At 33.2% G+C, this 22,065-nt stretch overlaps 1 protein-coding gene and 1 pseudogene across 3 annotated transcripts; both read right to left on the bottom strand.

Annotated features, from left to right (window-relative positions):
- Positions 1 to 2,908: 2,908 nt before the first annotated feature.
- Positions 2,909 to 9,114, bottom strand: LOC121263614 (glycine-rich domain-containing protein 1-like). 3 transcript variants are annotated; one of them, XM_041166596.1, is made up of 10 exons: positions 9,065 to 9,114; positions 7,942 to 8,109; positions 7,529 to 7,646; positions 7,139 to 7,393; positions 6,253 to 6,708; positions 5,353 to 5,891; positions 4,502 to 4,700; positions 3,713 to 3,868; positions 3,064 to 3,625; positions 2,909 to 2,972 (listed from the first exon to the last, which is right to left on the bottom strand). In XM_041166596.1, the coding sequence occupies exons 1-9, from the start codon at positions 9,106 to 9,108 to the stop codon at positions 3,110 to 3,112; spliced, it is 2,451 nt and encodes an 816-aa protein (XP_041022530.1). In that variant the 5' UTR covers positions 9,109 to 9,114; the 3' UTR covers positions 2,909 to 2,972; positions 3,064 to 3,109. The 3 variants fall into 3 exon arrangements, 2 of the variants coding, with proteins under 2 accessions (XP_041022530.1, XP_041022531.1); XM_041166597.1 differs by lacking the exon at positions 2,909 to 2,972 and having other exon boundaries at positions 3,229 to 3,361; positions 3,421 to 3,625; XR_005940302.1 differs by lacking the exons at positions 2,909 to 2,972; positions 3,064 to 3,625 and having other exon boundaries at positions 3,804 to 4,192; positions 4,382 to 4,700.
- A 4,264-nt stretch (positions 9,115 to 13,378) lies between these two features.
- Positions 13,379 to 17,545, bottom strand: LOC121262591 (annotated as a pseudogene).
- Positions 17,546 to 22,065: the final 4,520 nt, after the last annotated feature.

The following is a 22,065-nucleotide window of genomic DNA, read 5'->3' as shown; positions in this document are numbered from 1 at the left end:
GTTCAAAACTTCTAAGTCTTGGCCTATAACATTCTAAAGTTTAAGGGCCTAAAGAGTAGTACTAATGGGCTTGCTCACTAAACCACCAAGGAGTTGAAGAAAAAATAAATAAATCCCAATAATATAATATGGTAGTATAAGTTCATACTAAGGGTTAATCCTAATGGGTAATTAGGCAGGGTGTTACACCCAAGCCTCCTTGAAAATCTGTCAAAAAATCATAACGCATCATTGTTAGGTCAGATCATCAAATCGGGCCGACACACCAACAAAATCCAGCTCCACAAACCCAACAAATATTGCAGTAGTCATCAGTTTCTTTTCTTATTTCCTTCATTTTATTTTACGTATAAAAAAAGAAAAAGAACAAAATTGGATTGAGATGCTGCTCAATTATCTAATTGATTTAAAAGAGGAACATTAATTTATTAATGGTGGGGTACTTCATGATATTGTTGGACATTCATACGAGCATATGTAATAAAGTTCTATTCCTATTCAGATTAAAACTTTCCATTTCGAGAGAGAATTGAGGAGACTCTCTACCCGAAATTATGAGATAACATATCAGCCTGAACATTTTTGGGATCGATCTTATAATTAGAATTTGATCAAAAAGTTACAAGAGTGGGATCCAATTCATCAAATAGTTGCAGTGTATCGAGCTTTGGCCTAAAAGGGAACTGAAAATTTGCGAGAATAGGACTATTGATATGAGAATAGACTCATCTTGACAAAAAAAATTATTTAGTAGAATATAACTGGTAACAAATAAATAATTTTCTTATAATGAAACTATGTGTTAGTCAAATGGAAACTGATTTTTCAGTTTTTAATTACATAACAGCCTTCATCCAACTATTTCACAAAGTCTCGATCGTATTAATTAAAACCAATCAATATATATATATATATATATATGATATTAATTAACATTTTATAAAAAAAAATAATGTAATTTCAAATTTTATAAAGCCTTTAACATGGAGTAGTGGTGGATCGATCGAGTTGGTACTACCTCAATTTTGATGACGTCTTTACACACTCATAAATATATATATATATATATATATAACATATAATATAAAATAATATTATAATAACAATATATAATAATATTGGTGGTGAAACTATATTGAGAGTTTATCAATAAAGCTCGGAGGTTAAAAAAAAAAGTTATCAATTGCAATGGAAAAAAAAAAAAAAAAACTTAGTAATACGAAACAATTCCAGAAATTGTAAGAAAATAGAAAATATGGCCTATGCGGAAGGTAGAAGAAGACCTGATCGATGAAAGGATAAGGGTGATTATGGCCTTTACTAAAAACGAAAAAGTGTGAAAAATAAAGTCTCAGTAGGCATAATCATGCGGCTTAACTCCCACCTGGTGTATTGTATTATACTTTTTTCATCCACATAGGTGAAAATCGCACCACATATTGATATATAAATGCATGAGTCCAATTCATTTGTGTCTCTACTCTCTTGATTTTTTTACCTCTGTCAAAAACAGCTAGCTAACGTCTATGATGCGAGGTTGTAAGAAGCCTTCAATGGATTCTAGTTTACGAGCAAGATTCAATGGATGCCAGAGAGTACTACTGGAATACAAGAGTATAAAAAATGAGAGATGAAACAGCAATTGTCAATTTCAAAGAGATATAACCGTATAAGAAGAGAGCTTGTGAGAGATTTTTTTCGTTGGAGTTTAGGTTCTGTCAAATGAGAAAATTGATTTATGTTCATAATTTGTAACGATTGATTTTTTCTAAGTGAAGTTACGATTGTGTTAATTGCGTATTAAGATGATTTTAAATGATTTAAATTAATCTGTAAATAATAGTATTTTATAGATTTCATTGAGATATTTTTTAAGTGACGGTTAGTTTTTCTAAACAAAGTTACGACTTTATACTTTTTTTTATTTTGCAATGTTAATGCATTTTTTAGGCTTATTTTTTTATTGAAATTTGAGATAATTTACCTTTTTGGTGAACCATTGTCTGTTATAATTGGGTCTATTTTTACTAATCTCTTTTTTTTATATGTTATATTTTTTGGTTAGATTTTTTAATATTTCTTGGGGACCTTATTTAACTATGGGGTCTCTAAGCAGCCCTATCTTATCTAGTGGAAGAGTCGGCTTGGACTACACAATACAGTATAATCTGACAAATTACATCAAGTAACGTTAATTTGTAAAATTATTTTTACGTAAATTTTTTATAGTTAAGGTATTTCTCCTTAGATAACAAAAACTGTCGTGTTTGTCCCTGAGGTCGCCAACATACAACGAGAATTTCACTTTCACACTTTAAATTTATCTATCTTTTGGAATGGTGTAAAGAATCGTCATGCGTGCTGATCATGATTGTAATGTGCCAAAGCACAGTTGTGACTGATGCGATGACAGCTTTTTTTTTTCCTAATGAATACGTGAATTTCACAATTGTCATGTGAAAAATTAGCCTTTAAATAAATCATGTAATGTCATGGCATTTAATTATGACAAGATAAACGTTATTTATCATCATTTTAACTATATTATTTTATCATCTTACGATATGTCATTCAATGATTAAAAATTTTATTATTATTTTTAACTCATCTTTCAATCATTTGATGTCACGTTAAGAAATTGAAGGATTATATATGATTAAAATAAAAATAAATAACATTTTTCGTGCTCCACTTTCATTACTACTGTAAGCAAAATAAATCTCTCTCTCTCTCTCTCTCTCGATTTGGTTCATTCACAGCATGGTAGATTTTAATTTTTGGGTCTCCTCAATTTCTTTTGTTGTCCATTTGGAATCCGATTCTAAGTTTTTAAGCTTTTCTTGACCATGTAGGGGCAGGGAAATGTTGTTTGGCTTGGCATATACTAGAAAAAGAAATGTGTTTGGAGGATCAAACCAAGGATTTAATGATTATCATGAAGATCAAGCTATTTATTCACCAGATACATTATTCATAAGACAATCTCATAATATTGCTAGCTCCTACCTGTACTTGGTGCAACAGACACTGCATAACAAGTTATAGGCAGATAGGAACTTTATTTAGATTGAACTTGTTGCTGATCTTCCCCTGATACATGATATAAACATCAAACGGCTACTGCCTTGCTAGAGTAGAAGGTTGCTTCCTTTGAATGTTCTTCAGCGCAGGAGTGATCAGATTTAGTGCCACACCCACCACAGCTACCACCACTCTTCAATATGTTTTCAAAGCTACCGCCACACCCACCACAGCCTCCGCTCGTCACCATGTTCCCACACCCGCCGCTCTTAACCATGTTTCTACATCCACTACCACCACAGCCACCACTCTTTAAGGCATTTCCACAGCTACTACCACACTTTCCACCAGACAAATTGCCATTTTCGAATATTTTCAAGACATTTCCACAGCTACTACCACACTTTCCACCGCAACCTCCACCAGACAAATTGACATTCTCAGATATTGCAGCATTGATATCCACATTGACTTCTTCACCTAGACTTTCCATCTCCAAGTTTTTTAAATTCACAGCGAATCCATCATATCCCCCCTTCTTAAAAACATCAGCAAGTATAAATGCAGCTGTAATTCCAGGCACCACCATCCATTCTTCCTTTACCTATTCAATTTAGTAAGTGAAAATCAATAAATAAAAGGCAGCACATCAGACACATTACAACAAACTTGGCACTTGTCACCATCTTACATTGAAAATTCCAGATTTCAAGTCGAGCAGTGCCACTTCCTTGCCATATGGGTCTTCCATAGAGAATTCAACTGCCGTCATAAAGTCCTTCTCACTTCTATGCTTCTCACAATGATTGGGCTCATACCCCAGCTTTCTTCCAGGGAAAAATTTTACCTGTAGCAACAGAGGAAAGAAAAGAAAAACAGATAAAATAAACAAGTCCCTTCGGATAATCATCTTAAACTCAGAAAAGCACTTCAATACCTACCCTTCAGGCAATAGTATCAAACACATGGTAAGCGCTATGCATAATGCTAGAGAAACTCAGCAAAATGTGTATGATACAGCAGCACAAGCCTTTACATCTAGCTAAAAATAAAAGTTGATGGAAAATGCTGATATTCCTGCAACGTATCAGAGTATTGCCTACACCAAAAAGAACAATGCAGATATAGGATCTGCATGCAAACCCAGTGCAGGATCAAGAAAACAAATTGCCCATTTAATACATGACACTAACTTCTATTTAAATGCACAAAGGTTGTGTTTCTGGCCCTGTCCTGTTAGTCTCTTATAGTGAGCACTAGACCAGCATCAAAACTGCTCCATTTAGTAGTTTCGACGAAAAAAAAAAAAAAAAAATGTACAGATTGACAGCACTGTGACTCACTACCTGAAAGTTAATGCAATCTCATTCAAGGTGTTCTGGCAATATGAAAAGCCATTCTACCAAAAAGAAGTAAACTTGGTAAAAGTCCTAAAAGATCAAGAATGATAAGATTATGAGAAATCAGAACTAATGCATACCATTCTATTGCCAGAAAGCTCAAAGAGATGGCCATCATGGCCAGAATTTTTTCTAAAATGAAGGGACCAATGCGAATCCATCAAAAACCACCCAGTCCCAGCGAAGTCAGCAAGAGTGCGTGTTTCGCCAGAAGCCATGATACCAATTACCTCCTTACTAAGGATGCAATTTTCTTTTTCCTTGTCCTTCCTCGAGTCCCTGAAGTAGAATACAAACCAGCAAGATCATAATATTCAGAATATTTTATGGCATCTAAAACTATCGGTGAATCATAGATGAGAAGCATTCTCTGTTGAAAATATATACTAATTATAACTGAGAATTCTACAGAAAAAATATATACTAGTGTGTCAATTCCCTCAACTTCAAAGGGTCACAAAATAGCAATAGCAAGTTACAATGATGTAAATGTAATATATAATTAGTCGAGAATATGTAGAACTCTGTTTCGAGTAAATTAATCCAGATTACTCGTTTCCTTTCAGATAGAATGCCTCCATCTTTATGGGTTTCAAAATGTCTGTGCATGTGTGCTGGCTTAAGGGTTATTGATAGGAAGCCAAAGAATAATAAAATCACCCATTCAAGCTTGCCCGTGCAAATTACAATGTCGCTTGACTAACGCATGCACAACCATGAACTCAATGGCATGAAATATTGTCATAGGACAAGGACCACATCATTCATACTCTGGGAATACCTAATAATTTTTCTTTCATATATCATAAGCATACAGTCTTGCAAACATTCGTGTGTGCTTCACATAAATGATGAGCTATCAGACCACATATGAAGATATGGAAGGTAGTGATAACCCATTTTCAACGAGTAATTGTGGACGGAAATGTACCTCATTTGGAGGCTGAGCAGCTCTTCACCAGTTTCATCAATGATATGCACCATGCTCTTGGCATGTCGAACCTTTCCGGGAAGGGGGAAGAAACAAGAACTTTTTGGAAACAGTTGAGAACAAATCATGCGAAGCATATGTGGTGCTGGAGATGGAACAGTGAAAGAGACAGCAACTCGAAGGCCAATTGGTTTTGAGATCACACTGCTAGAACTTGGCACCAACTCCAACCATTTTTCAACTGAAAGTTCAGAGACGGGGGCCAGAAAGTCTTGCAGAAAGAGTGAAGTAGAACCCAATACTTTTGGAGCCCTTTTTAGCGGTAAGTTGGAAGTTGAATGGGACTTGAGTTCGAAGAGTAGTTCTCCTGTCGGTTCACATTGAAAAGAAGCGACCTGTTTCTCTCCGGACTCAGACAAAATACTCAGGTTCCGATTCGCTTTAAAGATTGTGTCAGGTTGTTTCTTACTAAATGAGACGAAGAGACTTCCTTTGTGCCCTTCTGGTAAGTTTTTAACTCCAACAAACTCCAAAAGCACCTGAAAAAGGATTTAGGAATAAAAAACGAAAAACATGGGAAAAATGAGAACTGTTTCCACGATAGTGGCTCAGATTGCATATGCACCTGCTTAATACACGGATGCCATAGCAGTTAAGTATGCATAATGAATCAATAGTATTGAAAATATAGACAAGCTGCAAAGTACTGTGAACGGAGTTATTTTTAAAAATACAATGATAAGTAACATGCTAAGGTCCAATGGTCAAAGCACAAGGTGGAGTTATGAGTTCATGGCCCTGAGATGGCTTCAGTTATGAGTTCTGTCCAGTAACATGCTAAGGTCCAAGAGAGAGAAGAAACAGAGAGTCAAGGACATGAAAGAGGTGATGGGAGACTACCTCCACAACCTCCAGCTGTGGGAGCTGAATTATTTTCTGAAACTCGTCTGATGCAACAACCTCCTTGCCAGTCATGTCGGATAAGCAAGTAGTGGTTGTGAGAGGAGATGGGGCACTGCCCCTATACATTGCCCCAGCTCTCCAATACCTTCTACCAAATGTCTCTTCCCACTGCTTGGTAGTTCCAGAAAACCCAACATCCAGCTTCTTCCCTTTAGTTCTGTCCGAGTCCATATCATCATGCTCCAGAACCTTTCCAAGCACTTCACTGAGATCTTTACAATAATCAACAGGGTGCAACTGGTGAGTGTGCCAGATGAGGTCAATATCGTATGTAGGAACACAAAAACGTCGTATGAACTTCTCCTTATTTCTTTTAATTAGATGCAAAAAGCCTTTATATCTAGCCACAGATCCTTCAAGAAAGTGATCATTGTTCATATGGGGTCTGGATACCTGCCATGAAAGAGATGATTAAAAACTTTGAAAAACCTCAGAAACATCGTGTAATGCATGTGGGAGTTCCTGCATGCATCGTTGAAGCAGTGGTTAACAATGTGCAAAATATTAATTTGAGTTTTAATAACAACCAAAGATGGCCCAAAAGCAAAATATATCAGTTGACCATTCAACTTGCATTGTGAGGGGTATCAGAAATGAGTGTTCCTTCTAATACCAACATTATGAAACTATTTAATTGAGAGGTCTCTCAAAAGTAAGGCATCAAATTGGCCTGTCATAAACTGATAATGCTTATACACTTGACATGTTAAATCCAAGAATCAGCCACCAGAAATGGAAGATATTTCTCATTTTTTAAGTAATTCGGCCAAATATATTGACTACACTTCCAAAAGTACAGTATAATGTTATTTATAACCATTACCTGGTAAAAGAAAGGACTCTGTCTTTTAGCTGCTGAAACCAGATCATATTGAGTGTATTTTTCAATGCCAGGAAGTGTCTCAGAGATATGTTCTGAGAATCCTCTAGTTAGGTTGAAGTTGTAGGGCTCTTCTGGATACAGTGTATTCCATATTTCTTCAGTTTGCCTCTGACAAGTGCCTTGAACAGAAGACAAAACATTAGAGCTGTCTAGGATTCTTCCATAAAGTTTCTCACAGTCAGATTTGTATTGTACCTGAATAACAAAACCATAAGAACAAAAGGAAAGAAAAGAAAAAGATCTTAGAAACCCAACTTGATTGAGCAAAGAGAAATTGAATATAAATAGGAAATTAATTTTTTTTTTTTTTTCCTTAGTTCAGAAGCCTACTGGATTAAGCCTGTGACAATGCCAAACCCATTCACAATCGAGAGGAACAACCAAAGGGCCCTCAGAAATCTGGGACTCGGAATGTTTGGCAAGCAAGGGAAGCCAACAAGCATTATACCTGCAACATAATCATAATTCAAAACTTCTATTTCTAAATGCATGTGCTAAAAAGTTTAGGGAGTCGGTACTGAGCATAGATTGCATGAATCATAAGAAAATATCATGCAAAAACCATGGGATAGGAGGAATTCATAATCCTTTACATACTAAAGCTCACAAACTAGATCTCCTTTTGTCCTGAGAAAATAGTAACAGCAGAATCTGAGATTCATGCATACTTACACATGATGATATGGTATGGAAACAAGCAACAATATGCAAAAAAAGAAAAAAATGATTGTCAGATGCTTTACCTGTAGATGGCCCTCTCAAGGGCAGGGCCATCATAGAGGTAACGATTCCTATCAACAATGGCAAGGAACTGAAGGTGCCGTTTGGCTGCTGCTACAAGGTCCACACTTATCTCAATGTTTTGCGCTTCATTCCACTCGAATTCTTGCTCCAACTCCATCCTCTCAATTCTAACCTAATAAATACCACCTTTCAGCAACCACATGATGTCATAAAACTTACAATTCACAATAAGATTCAAGTACATAACTCAAAATTAGCTCCCATGATTTGATTTAGAAGTTCATATTCATAATATATATTTCTCTCGTGCATGTATGTATGTATGTATGTATATATATACTTATGTATAATTTTGGAAATATTTATTAAGTAGAAGATTGTTGATGAAATACACAATAATATAATAAAAATTACAATAAAATTAACATTCAAATGAAACCAGTTTGGACTGGGGCATGGAAATCTCGATCGGAGATTCAAGCCATCTGCCATGTACAAAATTTCAAATTAAGTAAAGGCGAGCAACAGTAAGAAATAAATATTATTAAAAAAATACTAACATAGACCATTGACTAATCAGAGAAATGAAAACAAAAAGAAAAAGGTTCCGAATTCATATACTTGCATATTGCATGCAAACTACGTGGAACTCAATTGGACTTGGAAAATTTTCGAAATGAAATCCAATTTATATGTGAAACTGACATATCAGAAACAAAAGAATCAATAGAACAGCTAGGAGCTTTTAACTTCCGACAAAAAAAAAAAAAAAACTCTCTTTACTAACTTGTTGGTAGCTGAGAAAACGGAAGAAAAATGAAAGAAAATCACAAACTTCCTATGAAGACGAAAACTACGAATAAATAAAGCCAACTAGACTTATTATCTCAGCTCAGGAGAGGTTTTTGTTTCCCTTTCAACAGGATTGAAAACAAAGAAATCCCAGCTTGAACCTTATACTCGTATCTTTGGTCACATTTTCTCGGCAGTCAAACGGAGCTAAAATCTCTAACCCCCACCAATTGAATTCACAACAACAACACAAAATACTCAAAAGTAATTGAGAAAAAATGACAATTCGAATCGAACAAAAGAAACAATCTTAAACTCAGTCACGACCACCTCTGCTTTGCTTCGAGCACTTTGTTTCTTGCTCTCTTAATCATAGTTAAAGCTTCCGGTAGTGGTCGGGTATTTATAGTGATCCGGGGTCCCAGTAAAAGCCTTTAAATGACCCAATTACCCTCAGAAAAGCAAATAAATTACCTGTAACGACAAAGGCTTCCATACTTATTTTGGGCCTTTGGCACTTGGCCACCGACTTTTAAATATATATTTTAATAAACAGAAATGTTAAAGGTCTCGAAAGTATGTCCTGAAACTTATTTTTTTATTATTTAGTAATTAAAAAAGTATTTTTTAATAATATTATGAATTTTTTTTTTATAAATATTTATGATGATTAAAAAAATACATAAAAAATAAAAAATAAAAAGATGAAATCCGCATTTCGGGACAAATCTTCGGTAGGTGTAGTATTACTCTTTAATAAAAGAGCCATTATTTTACCCTCAGTTTATAATTAATTAATATAATAGTTTAATTTTTATTAAAAATAACCTTCATCTATTTAAAATAGTATCGTTACATTAATCAGCAACTGTGTAAAATAGATTTTCATGTATCAAAAAGGAACGTCTAACAAATATTATAAGTATATAGAGTGTTTTTAAGGAGCAAAATCAAATCGTGGATTGTATTCTTTAAATATCTAAATATATCTTATATGAAAAATGCTAATTGTATTTAAAAAAATTTATAACAAACTTATTTTTCTACGTATTAATTATTAATATGCTGAAAATTATAAAATTTAAAATTCAAGAGAAAACTTACAAAATGAGTAATGCTACTTATCATTCTAACTTTCATCATTCTTTCATTATCATATAACGTGGCATTAAGTAATTGAAAATTATTTATTAAATTTTACTTGTGAACCTATTATCTAATATCACATCATGGGATCATGGAGTCGACAAAAAAAAAAACGTTGTTCATACGATGGGAAATTTAAAGGCTAGTCCAGAAACAGAGTATAGCTGAAGCATCTCTCAAACCTTTTTCTGATCCAAAATCTGGAAACAGAGGGATGAAGAAGAAGAAGAAGAAGAAGAAGAACGTGAGAGGAGAGCAAAGATGGATATAAAGCCTGACTCAACACGACAAACGCCACTTCGGCCTTTGGCCTTTAGCTTCTGCACCAAACACAACCGTTACAACAACGTTATATATCAGTATTCTTTAACCGCAAGAGCACAACCCTCGTGCCAAATCCATGAATAAAAGAAAATTAAAATCAAAATTAAAATCAATATGCATTAACGAGTTGCTTTCAGATAAATAAGCTTATTGCCTCGGCATTAAGAACATATCCATATAAAAAGTTTTGTCCACGTTTTAGCTTTTTCAAAGAAAGATATTAGAGCACTCTCAATGGATCTCGTATTTCATCCTTCATTTTACATTCTGCTACAGTAACATGTTAGATGTGGAAGGAACTATTCGTCCTTGTAAACATTTTAAATTAGTTTCTCTCTTTTGCTGTTTGATTTTTCTCATTTCTTCAAAAGTCATTTATTTTTATTTCAGATCCTCTCTCTCATTCCCACATTTTCTTTTTTGTTGGGTGGCAAAGACAAAATTTAAAGCTGAATTAATCTCTTCTTTTCATTATATAATATCTTCTTTTAATTTTTTGAATTAATTTATATTTTGGTTTAGTTTATAGATTTAGATTAATTTAAAATAGAACATAATTATATGACATTGTATATGGAGAGATATTGTAAATATCAAAATATTTGAAGATATTATTGACAGTTAGAGAAAATATTTGAAAATGAATAAAAAAAATATTAAAAAGTATAATATTTAAATGATATGAAGAAAAAATAGATAAGTTGATGTATAGTATATTGTAAAAATCAATATGTAAAATAGAAAAAATGAATTTTGGTGATGTATTTTAAATGATAAGATGAAGAATCTATTGAGAGTGCTCTTAGATCTGCACACAAATTTTGTATAAATTTTACACTGCATGATTTAATGTAATACATTAGATCGATTATTGAATAAAAAAAAAACTTTACAATATAATTAATTATATTAAACCACATCAATATATAAAATTTTGGAAAATACTAGTTGAATCTATGAAAGTCACCGATTGAATTTTTTCTTTTTTTTTTAATTTTTTCTTTTTTTAGTTAATGATTAAGAAGGTAAATATTAATGAATTAGTATTTTTTTTCTATTTTTTAAAAATATATAAATATATATAAAAAATGATTAAAGAAAAAAAATTTAAAACAAAAAAGTACATTTACACTTATCGGTTGAATTATCGATTCCTGTAGCAGTACCTTGTATTAATTTCCCCTTGTGCTGTCAATCAACCAAATTTCACCATTGATTCTCTCTATTCCAAAGTTCTCAAATCCATACATGTCAGGCTCAAATCAAGCTACTACTTCAATTTTGGATATTGATTTCGAACTTGAATTACATTTTCACTGTGGTTTACATCGAAATATTCTTTTATTATTATTATTATTATTATTAGTAGTACAAGGATTATGCTTTTTTTCTTTCTTGTTGTTAGTAACATACAAGAGTATAAAGTATTAGATGGATCGTCTTTAGTAATAGCCATCGTTATAAGAATAATTATACTCATCATTCTTACACTATACATCATACATAATTTTTTACTTTATTAATTTTTTTTAATTAGCAAGTATGTGATATATGGATATTGAGTAAAAGAACTCAATTAGTTTAGTAGGAATAAAAAAATTAAAAAAAAACATGTATAGTGTGTGGTATAGGATGATTTGTAACAAAATCCAAGCCGAAAGATCTTTCCTCATTCGAAAAATTCCAGGACAATTACTTTGAGCAAAATCAATACTTAATTCTTTCTATATATCAGTGGCATTTTCCATGAACAAAGTCATTGAAGATATTTGAATTTACAAGCTAAGAAGTTACCATGTCGTTGCATCATATTCAAAGAAATAAGGATCATCTTCAACAGATTTGGGCAAGCTTCCATTCATGAAGGTTGTTTTAATTTTGGCGTTAATACTTAATAGCCATCAACATGGATCTCTCTCATGTATGAAAATTGTCTCTCGTGAAATTTTTCAGAGATATAAACCTTTTGGACTAGAATCGAAAGGAACCTATCTGATACCATGATAAAATCTGATTTCCTACATTAGCAATATGCAGGAAATCAAGAAATAAAGAAAGCAATGATGGTGGTAAGCGATACACGGAGAGAAGTAAGAAGAGATAAAGAAAAAGGAAATATGTATTCTATATATTTCTGTGTACAAGTACATGTATTTATAATCAGTGATATGTTTTTACACGTGTATTAGGAGTATAAAATTTTCGGTCCGGACCGGACCAGAATGGGGCAATCGATCTAGTTCCAAGATGAATTTTTTTCACCTCAGACTAGACCGATTTGAGAGTTGACAATTATATATATATATTATTTCTTATTTCTTATAATAGTTATATAAGTAAATTATATAATTTTCATCTAACACAATATAAAATGTCAGATATTTAATTATTAATATACTATCAATTAACTAATATATTGTATGAATCATGATAAATCATAAATCCATAATATTATATGCAAATATACATACTCTAGTATCTACACCTAATTAAAATAATTAAGTAAATTTTTTGTAAGATACCTAAGTTATTTTAATGAATTAGTTACATAATTCACATTAAAGAACTCACTTAATTTAAATTTTACTCATTTAGGTAATTTTTTTTATTAATTTATCTTCTAAATAAAGAAAAGAGAGAAAAAAAATGTTCCTAACTCATATGAATTGAATTTGGACCGATAGCTAACGTTCATGTCTAGTCTATAAGGATAACTGGTCCGATCTGTTTCAGATATAAGGATGAGAAACCTTATATCTCATCCAAGATTCAAATTAGCAAATAGCCATTTCACAAAAAATTACGAAGCTACTATTTTTTTGTGAATAGAATTAGCAAACGTCTAGAATCTTAGAACAAACCGTTGTGAAACCACAAATTCCAATCATTCTGACAGGAAGGAAATAGAATTCAGAACAAAGCTTACCATATATTAGTCAAACATCAAATGCTAGAGCTTTCTAGCAACCTCTAATAATAACTTTATGCCACAAAACATGATTGTCGCCAATGTTTCATCAAGGAGCTCATGGAAGATTCAATCACCCTTGAATTGGATCAAACCTCGTGAAATAATCATTAATGTAATAGAAGCAGGTCCTGCTAACAGATTGACTACAGATCTCAAGACAAAAAAGGGGCATGGAATAAGCGACTTTTGACTTCAAGCTACACTAATCAGGAAAAAACACGAACAATTTGATATTTTTCATTCTCAAGATAATAACAATGTACCTTTGAGGAGCAGCAAAAATGAAATCAAAATTTATTCGACATTCGTCGGGGCCAATTTAAGATTGCTTTCCCAATCTTCTCAGTCAATTATAAAATAAAGTCTACTCTAAATTAGGCACACGATCACCGAAAGTTTTTAGAAATGTGTATCTAGTATCATTTAATCTGGCAAAAGAAACCATCTATTTCCTGACCTCCTCATATTCTGCTTCTGGGGCTGCTGCTCACCGCCCTCAAACCCTCCCGAGGATGATCCACCGGAGCCTTTAGACATGTGTTCTCCAATCTTTGTAACAGATTTATTTGCAACATCAATCTTCGCCTTAATCTCATCAATGTCATCATTAACCATAGCTTTCCTCAGATCTGCCACGGCAGACTCTATTTCTGTCACAACCTCAGCAGGAATCTTGTCCCGATACTCACCCAAGCTTTTTTCGATGCTGTATATGGTTGTGTCAGCACTATTTTTAATGTCAACCAAAGCTTTTTTCTCCTGATCTCTTTGAGCATGAAGCTCAGCCTCCTTGACCATCTTTTCAATCTCATCCTCTGAGAGGCCTCCAGAAGATCGGATTGTAATGTTCTGTTCTTTACCTGTTGACTTATCCTTAGCAGAAACGGTAACAATTCCATTTGCATCAATGTCAAAGGTCACCTCAATTTGTGGCATGCCTCTAGGTGCAGGCGGAATACCAACAAGTTCAAACTCCCCCAAAAGCTTGTTGTCAGTTGCCATTTCACGCTCACCTTGAAGAACTTTAATGCCTACCTGAGTTTGGTTCTCAGCAGCAGTAGAGAAGACCTGAAACCCAATTGCACAAAAATAATCTCCTTTTAAACCAAATGTTATCTAAGTGCATCACAACATTTATGCATACTACCAGGTTGATACCAATTATAATGGGGCGAGTAACCACTCAATGCAAATAATAACCTAGAAAATAAAATAGGCGATAAGATGACCTCTTTTTCTAACTATTCAGTCTCCTAGAACAGGCGTGCAGCATGCCCAGTCAAGGGTTGTGTAATCTTTGAATTTTGTATACAACAAATAATCTACGTGTTATAATATAAATTAGATAAATAAATTCACCTCTTCCAATCAGCTTAAACTTTTGGAAGTATTGATGATTTAACATGTTATTATAATAGATGTCCTAAGTTGAAACATTGACTCCATTTCAACCCTTCATTTTAGTTAAATGTTTTACTTGTTAGACTTGCTTAAAGGTAGATCTGACCCACATGTGATGAGTGTTAGAATCAAAATTAATTCTTTAAACTCACCTCCTCCCATCAGCTCAAGCTTTAGGGACAGATGGTGATTTAATACCACAACATCTTAAATAATGGCCTACGATAATGCTTATATAGCATGTGGTCCTCTCACGAGGCAATGGTATAAAAATGGGATGGAAGATGAACTTGTAGTAAAAAAAAAACTCAGGTGTGTATAGACTTACCAACTGAAAAAATTTTAGAATTTGAATTTAGTTGATAGACTGACCTGTGACTTCTTAGTAGGAATGGTTGTGTTTCTGTTGATCAGTCTGGTGAAGATGCCTCCAAGAGTTTCAATACCAAGTGATAAAGGAGTCACATCTAACAAAAGCAACTCCTTAACATCTCCACGAAGGATACCACCTTGAATTGCGGCTCCCATGGCAACTGCCTCGTCAGGATTAACTCCTTTGCTTGGGCTCTTCCCAAAGATTTCTGCAACTATCTGTTGTACCTTGGGGACCCGGGTCATACCTCCAACAAGCAGAACTTCGTCCACTTCTTTGACTGATATCCCAGCATCCTTTAAACAATTCTTGCATGGATTTACAGTCCTCGAAATCAATTGATCCACCAAACCCTCAAACTTTGATCTGGTGAGGGTTATATTTAAATGTTTAGCACCAGAAGCATCAGCGGTTATAAATGGAAGGTTGATATCAGTCTGACTTGTAGATGAGAGTTCTATCTTAGCCTTTTCAGCTGCTTCCCGAAGCCTCTGCAGGGCAAGCCTGTCCTTCGAGAGATCAATTGCATCAGTTCTCTTAAACTCACTCACTAAGAATTCCAGGAGTGTATTGTCAAAGTCTTCCCCTCCCAAAAAGGTATCCCCATTTGTGGCTTTGACCTGTTAAAAATACAGTTAGCCAACTACTTTATTACAAAGAAACCTAACAAACACAGAAAGAAATGCATACCTCAAAAACACCATTTGAGATTTCCAGGATAGAAACATCAAAAGTTCCACCTCCAAGATCGAAAACAGCTACAAGACCTTCTTTGTTGTTTAAACCATAAGACAGGGCAGCAGCAGTTGGTTCATTAATGATTCTCTGAACATCTAGACCAGCAATCTTTCCAGCATCCTTTGTTGCTTGTCGTTGTGCATCATTAAAATAAGCAGGAACAGTGACCACAGCTTTAGACACTGTTTTACCAAGGTACGCCTCTGCAGTTTCTTTCATCTTGGTAAGAACAAATGCCCCAATCTGACTTGGAGAATACTTTTGTCCATTGGCTTCAACCCATGCATCACCATTGGGAGCTTTGACAATCTTATAAGGCACCATCTTCATTTCTTTTTGTGTATGACTGTCATCAAAACGTCTCCCAATCAGACGTTTGGTACCAAAAAATGTGTTTGATGGGTTGGTCACAGCCTGACGTTTGGCTGGGGTTCCCACAACCAACTCCCCCTTTTGGTCGAAGGCAACCACTGATGGAGTGGTTCGAGCACCTTCAGCATTCTCAATAACTTTGGGAGTCTGCGGAGAACATCAACAAAACCTTTTTTAAGATTCCCAATGAAAACTTTAAGAACAAAATTGCCAATAAAACAAAGTTAAAAGGAAGAAAATTAGCATTTTAAACATGACCAAAAAAGTTACAAATAGGAATGGACAAACCTTTCCCTCCATCACTGAAACACACGAATTTGTAGTACCCAAATCAATACCGATAACATCATTGCCAATGGGTCTAGAGCTGTATCAAAACAAAAACAAATTCAGCAAACAAAATTAAAACACCTAAAAACCTCAACCGAAAATACTGGCAAAAGAACATATGTACCTAAAAGGTCTTGTCAATGATGCCCATTTGTTAACAAAAGGAGAAGCAGCAAATGGTCTCTTTGCACTGCCACCAATCAACTGCAAGAGTAGCGAGGAACGGCTTTTCAATATACAGTTATGTTTTTCTGATCAAAACAGTTACATAATTAAAGGTACATGCAGTTACATAATTAAAGGTATATGAGACAGACCAAAAAATGGCAAGAGTAGCAAGGAACGGGTAAACAAGAATATAAAACAAAACTACCATTCCATCAATGACTGGATGGTTTTGACTGGTGGCCCTTTACCCGATTACTTACTAAGAGTTTGATTAACAACCTTGTTTTCATGACATTGATATCATCTGACTAAGGCAACAATCAAAGAGAACTACACCAGAAACAATAATTTACTGCATAATTTTTCCCTCCTCGGGTCCGTTACAATACAATTAGGAACGGTAGACTTGGAAAGTACAAAACTTTTAGATATTTAAGCAAAACATCACGCCCATACTAGGCTTTCCCCTCAAGTATTTCTAGTCACAGGTTGTCTTAATAAAAAAAGTCAAACGGAATGGCAAACCAATATGAGTCTATTTCAAAAAGGTCATCCTCAGATTGAGCAATAATGGAATCGACAAATTCTCAGATTGAACTCTACTACGAGCATAAATAAACAAATCCATCAAGCTTATTACTAGACATTGGTTTTCCCAACATACCACCAAAGTAATGAAAGCTAAAATAGAGTTCCACCCAAAACCCAAAAGTACACATACAACACGTCCATCACAGCTTCATTTCAATTTATTGAACTAAGCTACACACAATCATTTATATTCGAAAACAACGGAACGGAAAGATAACTTACGGATCCGCAGGCAGCTAAAGAAGAAGTGTGAAGCTTTTGATGCCTTAGCGTCCGAAGAAGCAGAGAAGTAGCCATTACCGATTTCAACCTTAGCTAGATTGAGGGTATAAGACTAGGGTTCTGGAGCAAGAAAAATAAGAGAGACGCAGAATTTGTACAAGGTGCTTGCTTTAACGAAAGGTATTTAAAGAACAAAAATAGGGTTTTGGATTGGAGGGTTTAACTGAGTCGTAGCTTCTGGACGTAATGACTATTTTAGCCCTAATGGTTTGCAGGAATTAGATGCTTGTTTTACCTTTGTGCAAGCTTTGTTCGTTTAGGGGGTATGAGGGTAGAGTTGCGAAAGTGCAGACACTGGTAACAATTCGTGGGCTGCAAGGCAGTGCTATTTGTCCAATGGCTGACTTCCACGTTTGGACTATATCGACCTCAGATCATCATACTTGACACTTCGTTCCATGACCGGCAATTTTTTCATTTTCCTTTTTTAAATTCTTAAATTATTTTAATTGAAAAGTTAAACGAATAAATTTAAAAATCAAAGAAATAAAAAAATATCTATAATTTTAATTAATAAGTATCAACTATAATTTAAAAAAAAAAAAAAAAAGTATCAACTATAATTATCGGGTGTTCAATCCGAAAGGACGTGTAAGAAGGCTTTTATACGTGTCCTCACAATATTTTATTTGTGAATAGCTTTGTTTTTCGTCATTTCACCCATTTTGATAAAGCTTGGATATAGAGATAATTTTATCTGATTCTATTTTATCATTATAATTTTTTAAAAATTTTATATAAAATATAATAAATAATTTAATTTTTTCAAATCTCAAAACAATAATAATATTAAAATATAATATTCTAATAATATTTTATTTAACTCATCTAAAACCATCTCATCTCATTATCCAAACAAACCATTTATCTCACTTTTTTTTTTAATTCAAGATAAACTAATTAACTTATTCTACTCATCATTCAAACCACACATTTAGTAAGGAAAAAAATTAAAAATTAAAAAATCATATGTAATATGTGGTATAGGAATAATTAGTAGAATTTTTCATCTTCTATATATTGTCATTGTTTACAGTTTCTTTTAAAAAAAAATCATATTTTTTAAAGGAAAAATTATACTAATCATCTATACATCACACACCACTTATGATTTTTTTTTTATTTTTTTTATTTTTTTCTCATAGCAAGCATGTATTGTATTGATGATGAGTCGAAGAACTCCATTAGTTTAGCAAAAATAAAAGTATAAATAAATAAATAAATAAAATAAGTTTGGTGTGTGGTGTGTGAGATGATGAGTAACAAAACTTATTTTTTAAACTTTAGATATTGTAATTAAAATGGTATTCTAATCAAATATACATCAACATTCCCCTCAAACTCTAGTTGGTGGAGTTAAGTTGAGTTTGAAAACAAAATCATGAAGGCAATCAGGTGGATGAGATTTCGTGAAAATGTAAGAAAGAGAGTCTTCAGAGGAGATGGAGCAAAGAAGCAAGTCAGAAGATGTGTCTAATGAAATGACAATCAATCTCAATTTGTTTGATACACTTATTTTAAACATCATTATGAGCAATTTGTATGGCACTTCGATTGTCATAATAAATGGGAGAACAAGTTGTCTGAGGAGCATCCATATATGTCAAAGCTCAGATGTACTGTCAACAAGAACACAATACTCAGATTTTGTACTAGAGGGAGCAACAACAGACATCAGAAAAGTCCATAGTAAAAAGCAATAATCAGTGGTAGATCAATTATCAAGGGATCTCTAGCCTAGTCAGCATCATAGTAAGGCCGAAACTCAAAACAAAAGGATGAGTGTGAGGAAAAATGAAGTCTATGAAACAAAATTCCCTTGATGTGACGCAAGATACAAAGAATGACAATATAGTGAGTATACCAAGCAGCACTCATAAACTGGCTAACTAAATGTAGTGTCGTGTAACGACGATAAAATAAATAAAACTATCGACCAACTATCTATAGAGAGCGGCATCGGAAGGAGGCTCACCCACAGTGGTAAGAAGCTTGACATTGGTCCCAAGAGGATTGTTTCCAGTCTTGATGTCAGTCAAACCAGCCTGGAAAAGCAAATCTAAAGCATATTTAGATTGAGAAAAGTAACAAACCATATGTACCAAAAGTAACCTCAAGTTCAAGAAAGTAGTTGGGTCTATCCAAATCCTTCATCTCGAAATTTTGACTCAAAAATGTTTTAGGACTTCGTATCTCATAAATGTCATTCCCGGTGATAATCATGTCATCAACATATAGAAGGATGATCATAATAATACTCGCATCAGTGGTCCATAGAAACAATGTAAAGTCATAAGATCTGGGAACAAAACCTTGTTAAGTGATGACAAAACCTAAAAACCACGCACGATGAGCTTGCTTGAAACCATAAAAGTTATAAGAACATTAGTATTGGACTCATCAAATGAATTCAATCTTCAAAATTTGATGAATTTATGTTTAAAATCATTGCATTGGATTCACCAAACATTAAAATCTGAAATTTTGAGCTACAGTGCATTCCAATTCATTTTCAAATTTGATGACTCACTATTTATACTTTATAACCATTATTTTATTTACATAAATTATTGTTTTCTAATTTTGAGCCGCAATATATTTAAGTTAGAAAATAATAATTTAAGTATCAAATTAAATTATTAATTAACATATAGTTAGTATAATTGTAAAATATGAAAGAAATAAATTAAAAATATTATTATTAAAAAAATAATATTATATTATTATTTTGATAAATCTAATGGTTAATCCAATGAGGTGTTATCGATAGGGAGATTTTGAATTTATGAAAAATATGTACTTTTCATCAAGTTTTGAAGATAAAAATGATGAATCCAATACCAATACTTTAAAGAGCATGATGAGGCAGTAGGCTCCATGAGAAGGATGCTCATAGTCAAGTGGAGGTTGCAACTTGCATATATACTTTTTCAATAAGATTATCATTCAAAAAAATATTCTTGACGTCCATTTGAAATAATTACTCTCAGTTAACTTCAAATACAGGCAAAGATCTAACAAAAGTAAATTGTGCAACATGTGCAAAAGCTTTATTATAATCAATATTATATTCTTGTGTGAAACCCTTGGCAACAAGACGAACCTTATATCACTCCACCAATTTATCCGCACGAGTCTTAATTTTGTATACCCACTTGCATTCAACTATAGATTTTTTAGGACGCAAATCCACCAGGTTCGGTTTTGGTGAATGCCGCTACTTTCATATTAAGGTTGACTAATATATAATCTAAATTTGACTTGACATTCTAACCCAACACATGATATTTAAAGTAGAAAATTCTTATTACGACTAGGGTGTAAGAATATCGATCCGGACCGGACTAGAACGATAGTCTTATTGGTAGGTCTCAGGATGTGATTTTTTTTTTTTTATCGGACTGGGCCGAAATCGACTGACAGCATATATATATTTAAAATATTAAATACATATATATAATTTATTATTTTATATAATAGTTGTATAAATTAATTATTTAAATTTCATCGACTGGTTCATCATTGATTATATATACAATAAAAGTATTTATTTTCATTAATCATATATAAAATATTAAAGAGATCCCTTAATTTTAATTTTACTAATTTAATCAACTTTTTGTATTAATTTTTTTGTCAAGAAAAGAAGGAAAAAAAATATTCATGAACCGAATCGAACAAAATAGATTGATAGCTAGCGGTTCAATCTAAGCAAAAATGATAGACCAGAATTTTTTATGCATGACCTCTTCCAAACTGGACCGATTACATTATAGTTACAACTCACGATGCAAGACTAGCGGATAATTGGGGGCTAGACTTTGACCCATTCATATGATTTGGGTTAACGTTCTCTTTATATATAACCTGAACTTCAGTTGACGCAACTCAAACGCGTTATGAATTGCGAGCCCTACTTTTATCCTTGAATTATCAAGTATCTCTATACAAGGACATGATATACATATATATATATATATATATATATATATATATATATATATATATTTACACGTCCAAAGAAAAGGGTTAGATATAAAAATAGAAAAAAGGGTTAAATGTTATATTGAGGGATCTGACATATTTAATTAAATGGGTCGGATTAGTTAACTCATATATAATCTGAAATTGACTAATATGATCCTAAACCACCATGTGACATTTAGAGTAGAAAATTTTTGTCACACCCAATTAATTCTACACCAAAATTAATGAATGGGGTAGTTTGGATTGAGAGATCGATGAGATGAGTTAAAATGATTTGTGAATAATAGTGAAATTTGTGAGTTAAAATTTGTAAATAGTAATGAAATGAATTAACTCATCTTTAAATCCAAATCGGCTCTAAAAGAGTCGACCAAGATAAGCTTAACTTAACCATATGCTTGAGTTGACACAACTTGAACCGATAGAGGTTGAACTCAACCCAAACTGTCAACGCGCTATTTTTTATCCTTAAATTATCAATAAGCTGTTATAATTTTGTTCACCAAACTACAAAATTAATGTATTGTACATTCAAATTACTCTAAATTAGCAAATAGTACCATTCATTCATATCTGACCGTTAAGCTAACAAGCAGACAACTTGACACAATAATCTTAAATTCTTAATTGTACTTTAGATCTTAGCCG

Source organism: Juglans microcarpa x Juglans regia, chromosome 4S, assembly GCF_004785595.1.
Source record: "Juglans microcarpa x Juglans regia isolate MS1-56 chromosome 4S, Jm3101_v1.0, whole genome shotgun sequence".
Lineage (NCBI taxonomy): Eukaryota > Viridiplantae > Streptophyta > Magnoliopsida > Fagales > Juglandaceae > Juglans > Juglans microcarpa x Juglans regia.
The sequence above is the reverse complement of the archived record's forward strand: the minus strand, read 5'-3'. Positions and strand labels throughout refer to the sequence as shown.

What these genes read in the sequence shown, in the direction of transcription:
- LOC121263614 (XM_041166596.1), bottom strand. Translation starts at nt 9,108, where the DNA reads ATGATTAAGAGAGCAAGAAACAAAGTGCTCGAAGCAAAGCAGAG. An exon ending in ATTGTCACAGGCTTAATCCA is followed by an intron (nt 7,394 to 7,528) that starts GTAGGCTTCTGA and finishes TTTGTTATTCAG; the next exon opens with GTACAATACAAATCTGACTG. An exon ending in CACAGCTGGAGGTTGTGGAG is followed by an intron (nt 5,892 to 6,252) that starts GTAGTCTCCCAT and finishes ATCCTTTTTCAG; the next exon opens with GTGCTTTTGGAGTTTGTTGG.